This window comes from Fukomys damarensis, unplaced genomic scaffold, assembly GCF_012274545.1.
Source record: "Fukomys damarensis isolate Sample0158 unplaced genomic scaffold, DMR_v1.0_HiC HiC_scaffold_19, whole genome shotgun sequence".
Lineage (NCBI taxonomy): Eukaryota > Metazoa > Chordata > Mammalia > Rodentia > Bathyergidae > Fukomys > Fukomys damarensis.
The window spans coordinates 68,750,584-68,757,127 of record NW_022900931.1 but is presented as its reverse complement, the minus strand read 5'-3'; the positions used below and the strand labels follow the sequence as shown (position 1 = coordinate 68,757,127).

General features: G+C 49.9%; 1 protein-coding gene across 1 annotated transcript in view; it reads right to left on the bottom strand.

Moving 5' to 3' along the window:
• The window catches only part of Znf8 (zinc finger protein 8), a 14,559-nt gene that overhangs the window by 1,104 nt on the left and 6,911 nt on the right, over positions 1-6,544 (bottom strand). Inside the window, exon 4 of the mRNA XM_010616615.3 lies at positions 2,558-3,971. Coding sequence (XP_010614917.1) covers positions 2,605-3,971 — 1,367 coding nt within the window. The 3' untranslated portion in view covers positions 2,558-2,604. The remainder of the gene's footprint in view (positions 1-2,557; positions 3,972-6,544) is intronic.

Below are 6,544 nucleotides of genomic sequence, written 5' to 3'. Positions count from 1 at the left end.
TTTTTTTTTTTTTTTTTTTTTTTTTTGCAGTGCTAGGATTGAATCCAGGGAGTGCTAAGATAAGCACTACACCACCAAGTTACATCCCTGGCACTTTTTGTAAAAAATTTGAGACAGATTCTTGCTAAGTTGCTGAAGAGATGTGTCCAAGGTGGGCTTGAAGTTGCAAAGTTCTTTTTTTTTTTTGGTACCAGGGATCGAACTCGGGTCCTTGCACTTGCAAGGCAGGTGGCAGAACCACTGAGCTAAATCCCTGGCCCACAAAGTTCCTTCTTGACTCAGCCTCCAGAGTAGCTATAGGCATGTGCCACCACATGGTGAAAGATCACATTTGATACAGAATGGTATTTTTATATCAAGAACTCCATGGACAAAGGTCAGAAACCTTTGTTTTCCTCTGGAGAACACTTGGAGGAAGGCAAAATGATGAGGGTGAAGTTTCCAAGCGGACATTAAAATGTCTATTAAGTGGGGCATGATGGTGTGATGATGGGAGGCTGGGCAACTTAAAAATACCCTGTCTCAAAATTAAAAATGAGAAAGGGCAGGGGATGGAGCTCAGTGCAAAGGCTCTGAGTTCAATCCCCAGTATCTTAAAGAAAAAAAAAAAAGTCCACCACGCCAAAACAAGGAGAGTACAATGGGCATTGTCAGGTGGGAATAAAATTTAGGTTTTTCTGCTTCCTTTTTTGCCAACAGATAAAGACTAAATAAGAAACTGAGATTGGAAGACATTTAAGAAAGAGACATCACCCAGATGCACTGTGTGGATCTTGTTTAGATGATGATTTTTTAGGAGGCAGCAGCCAGGAACATTTGAACACTGGATAGCTGACACCATCTGCTCAGACATGAAAATACCAACATACAGATCTACTTGAGAGTCAACAGAATCCAGTGTTTCCTGTTTCACCGGACATTAAGTAACATGAACTTTTCTCCTTTTCTGTAATGTCCAGGTAGAGGACATGAGCAATGAACCTGGGGCGCTGGTCTGACTCAAACTCAGGCCCAGTTGAGTGACCCATTGCTGCTGCAAACCACCTTTGCCAGTGTCAGCCGTGTAAGGCCACCCCACGGTGTGGTGTGACAACCACGCCAGCTCGTCCCTGAGAGCAGCATGGCAGGGTATGCAGAATTCTGGATTTTAGAAATACAGTCAGAAATATGGATGAAGTAATTTCTGAGACTGATGTGAAAATAACCTAGGGTAGGAGAGCATGGGGAGGGGGTGGGGGAGACGATGAAAATGTATCACTCCTGCTTTAAAGTGCACCACAAATGCTAAGAAGGTATTCGAAAAAGTAAATGGATTCTGTGCTGTTCTCACAACAGTTATGAATACTGCAGAATTGTGAAGGGTTAGAACTACACAGTGGGTGAACTAGCTCATGACTCCACTTGTATGAACACTGGTAGAGGCGTGATCGATTTAGTCTAGAAAACGCCAGTCACAGAGCTGGACTGTGTTTGTTCAGGATCTTTCCACCCTGGCACTCTGGACAAGTCCTCAACGAGGAGCTACAGCACCACACCTGAGCACTGTAGGACACCAGGGAGCATCTTTGGCCTCTACCCAAAGATACTAGTGGCACCTTTCAAGTCACAAAGACCAAAAATGTCTCCAGACGTCACCAGATGTCCACATTTGAGAACCTCTGGCCTGCAGCCACACTGGCTGTTCTGAGGCAGTGGTTTTCACAGGAGCTGTGACTGCCCAGGGAATGCTGGGAATTTTGTGGGGGCTCCTCTGTCACATGACTTGGGGGTATGTGGATGAAATGTGGGCAGGGGCCATGTGTGCTCCACAACTGAGGCACTGGTCACCAGTGGGTCAGGTGTGCAGGTGTACAGCACATATGTGATAGCGAATTCAGGCTCTAACTTGGTCTTTTTTTGTCTCACCTGTAAGCACAAATTAATTGTTGTAGGTTTGGAGCTAACACAAAATTTCCCAGAAATGCAATAGCATTTTGTTTTGCTCAGAACTTTTGCAAGACATAGTTGCTTCTTGGGAAAATCACACCCTGTACAGGAACAACCCTCACAGTGTACGTGTCATCAGCACACCCCATGCCAGTCTGCAACGGGCAATTGTTGGTCCGAGGTGTGACGTCCCACACAGGATGCAGTGAGCTAACCTTCTGGACTTTGTACGCATCATTCTATCAAACTTTGACTTTAGTCAGCCTCTACAAAATTGGACAAGTATTACTTTTCTACATTATAAACAAGGCAGATTTTTTTTTGTTTTGTTTTGTTGTTTTTTTTGAGACATGTTCTCACTATGTAGTTCAGGCTGGCCTTGAAATCCTCTGGATTCACCTGCCTCAGCCTCCTGAGTGCTGGGATTAAGGCATGTGCCCTAACACACAGCTAGGGGCAGGTTTTATTACTGGTGAACTCATTCGGGTACAATGGAGGAAACATCCTGAAATACTGGCTGCTAAGGGACCCTGGGCTTGAAGGTCTGGGACTTGCCATTTCCTGAAGAAGTTAGGGGTCACTAGCAGTAGCCCCCTGGCCCCTCCTGCCACAGACATATTGTGTAACTTACCACATTTGTGCACCTGAGGTTCAGAGGTCATGGCCAGCACTTCTTTCCTAGGTGGATTCTCTGAGGTTGAACATGCTGGAGGAGCCCATAGAGGGCTCCTCCACCCCGATGATGTGCACAGGGTTTTTCTCCTGTATGAGTTCGTGGATGTCAAACAGGGCCAGTGCCCTACTCACTGGCTGTGCTGCTCTGGCCTGATCCCTGGAGCTCTGTCCCGACCCTGCCTGTGGATGCTGGGTGTGCTGTGCGCTCCTGCTGCAGGGCTGCTGGCATCTCCGGGGCCTCCTGGATGGCTCCTTGTCCCTGGTGTGAGTGATCTGGTGGCGAATGAGGTGGGAGCTCTGGGTGAAGCACTTCCCACACTGGGTGCATCTGAAGGGCCTGTCACTGCACAGCGCCCGCTCCTCTTGGCTCAGAGGTGGTGTGCAGGTGAGAGCGTCTGCCCACGGCGGCCTTGGCAGAGCCGCTGTCTGCTCAAAGATGGGGCGGCAGGTGAAGGGCGGCTCCCCGGCATGCTTGCGCTGATGCTGGGCCAGCGAGGAACTATGCCGGAAGCCCTTCCCACAGTGGTTGCACTCGTAGGGCCGCTCCTCAGTGTGTGTGCGCAGGTGCAGGAAGAGGCAGGTGGTGCGTGAGAAGGCCTTCCCGCACACACTGCAGGCGTAGGGCTTCTCCCCAGTGTGTGTCCGCCGGTGTCGGCCCAGGGACGAGTTCTGGTTGAAGGCCCTCCCACAGTCCTGGCACGCATAGGGCTTCTCACCCGTGTGGATGCGCCGGTGCACGGTGAGGTGCGTGCTGTGGCAGAAGGACTTCCCACACTCTGCGCACTTGTAGGGCTTGTCCCCCGTGTGGATGCGCTCATGCTGCACGAGGGATGAGTTCTGGCTGAAAGCCTTCCCACACTCCTTGCACACATATGGTCGCTCGCCTGTGTGGATCCTCCTGTGCACTGTGAGGTGTGCATTGTGGTTGAACGACTTCCCGCAGTCGGGGCATTTGTATGGCTTCTCAGGGCCCTGGTTCCTCAAGAGCTCTGTGCCTGAGATGGCCAGGTCGGAGGCCTTGTCGTCATCCTGAGGCTGTTTTCCTGGGGAGCACATTGGCTCACTGGCTATTTCTGGCTCAGGGTCTGAGCCGGTCACTTGTGAGTCAGTACAGAGATATTCTCTCTTGGAAACCGGCAATGGACCTGGGCTGGAGCTCAGCACACAGCTCTCCTCATATCTGAGCCTTTCACAGCCTGGACTGTGATTTGCTCCTTCCTCAGATGCCAGTTGTCCCTTTCTGTGCGCCTGGCCCTCACCCTCACTTGGCCATGAATCCCCCGTCAGGGAGGAATAAGCAGTGACCCGTGGGAACTCTTCTCTTTCTGTGCCAGTCGTCAGCTTCTCTTCAGGGAAGCCTGGCTGCCAGCCTGTAACAAAACCCAAGACTCCTGAGTCATTGTGGGAAGAGGAGGAGAGGGACCGGCCCTGTCGCTGCTCTAGGATCCTACCCACCTGCCCAGCAAGTCCTCAAACACAGCCTTGCTCCTGGGCCAGGCACGGGTACCTGGCACCAAGGGGAGGGCATATGTTTCCTGGATGGGGCTGCTGCTCACCACACTTTAGTGCCCTCCCTTCCCCTGCAGCTTGAATCACTGGAGGTACATGCGTGACTGTCCCATTGGGTGGCTCATACCACTGGTGGCAGAAATAAATCTGATTACTTTTGTTTTTTGAGACAACATCTTGCTATGTAGTTCAGGCTGGCCTTGAACTCAAGGTGATCTTCTGCCTCAGCTCCCAAACATTGGGACTACAAGCATGTATCACTATGCCTGGCTGGATCTGATCACTTTTATCAGTCTTTTTACTAATAAAATTAATAAAAGACCTGTAAGTGGGCCAAATCTAGTTAGTGCTTGAATTTGAATAATTACTGCCTAAATATAAATATTAATACCATTACAAAAGAGCATTCCCAGATTAGCTATATATCATATGATCAAATTTAAATAAAAGCTGCCGGCAGAGAGACATACAAACTATAGCCCCGTCATGAATGTGTTAAAGCAACATATGCTCCACACCTCCAATTCTGGGATCACCAGTGCTAAACCCAGAGATCAGCAGCGCTGGTCCCCTGGAGGCTCAGCAGAGAGGCTTCCTTGCCTTCCGCAGCTCCAGGAAGCCCCCCGTGCCTTGGCCCTCGTTGCATCTTCAGGGAGGGCAGCATCACATCCACCAATCTCTCAATGACCTCTGCTTCTTGTCACATATCCCTTCTGACTCTGGTCCTTGTGAGCACACTGGTTGTGGGGATCGGGACGTGCACGTGGTTGGGCACCCTTGGTCCTCTCCAGCCCTCTTAGCTGTGTAGGTCTTGCCAGTGACACATCCCTGTGCTCATCTTCCAGGGCCCAATCTGGGTCTAGAGCTGATGGCTAGTGCATGCTCAGAAATTTCCACCTCAGGGAATGCTGGGGGTGCTGACAAAATGAGAGCCTAGCCACAGCAGAGGCCTGCCAGGGGCCAGCCCCAAATCCAACTGTGTCCACAGCACCATCAGGGGTAAAACAGGTCAGGACACATAAAACCCTATACACCAGTGTTCACAGCAGAACTCTTCTTAACTACCAAAGAGTGGAAACAACCCAAGCGCCTATCAGCTAAGAAGTGGATAAAGAGAACAGCACAAAAATTTTACCCTAATAAGGTTGCAGCAAGAAGCAAATGGACTCATCTCCTCCCAAGTCTGGGGTGGTCACTCCTCCACTGACCGTGCATCCCCTCTGACAATGAACCAAGCACCGTGCTAGCTTAGTCTCCTACTGACTTTGCTCCCTGCTCCTTCTCCAGGTCCCTTGCGTACACTGCCCCCTCTGCCTGGAACCCCATCGCCAGACATCGGCCTGCCTCTGTTACCTCCCGAAAGAGGCCTCCCTGACTGTCTTGGGCCTGAGCACCCTGCCCTATGTGCACCAAGTATCATTTTTTCCCCTCATCTCCACTTGGCAGTGGCACTCCCTTCTCAGACCCAGCTGAGTGGGGTCTTGCCATGTCCTAGAGGTGAGGAACAGGCTCAGGAGCTGGCAGAGCTCCTGATGTTATCAGAGACTACTTGGCATGAGTCCTGGCCCAGGTGGATGCTGACAGCAGAAGGAGCCGGAGGAGGGCCTAGAGGGAGACTGGCCTGAGGCCGGCTGGGCTGCAGTGTCACAGCCTACAAACCGAGAGCCCACCTCTACCTCCAGAGCAGGAGGAAAGGAGGGGCTGGGAGGCTGGGGAGGGAGGCAGAAAGGAAGCCAGAGCACAGGGTGGGGAAGGCGCAAGTCCGGGCACCCAGCCACAGTCCTAATTCCTGGGACCGTGACTATGCAACCTGAAAAAGGCTGACAAAAAGGACATTGCAGATGAGACTGAAGTAGGAATCTTAAGGTAGGAGGTTGACCTGGGGCCTAAACATCATACTCTAGAGGGTCCCTGTAGAATAGTAGAGGCAAGGCAGGGCTAGACGATGGCAACAGCAGTGATGTGCTTCCGTGATGGAGAAGGACTTGTGGGCCTAGGATATGGGTGACCTCCTGGGGCGAGAAAAGCAAGAAAAGGGATTCTACCCCTGGAGCTGCCAAGAGGAACCAGCCCTGTGAACCATCTTGATAAATGAGAACTGAAATCTATGTTTTTTTCAAGCAATCTAGATTGCAGTCTTTGTTACAGCGACAATAGAAAACTAATACAAAAAATTACATGGAAAAATATATAAATTATATACAAATATATGGTATATACAAATATACAAGAAAAGGGATTCTACCCCTGGAGCTGCCAAGAGGAACCAGCCCTGTGAACCATCTTGATAAATGAGAACTGAAATCTATGTTTTTTTCAAGCAATCTAGATTGCAGTCTTTGTTACAGCGACAATAGAAAACTAATACAAAAAATTACATGGAAAAATATATAAATTATATACAAATATATGGTATATACAAATATAAAATATA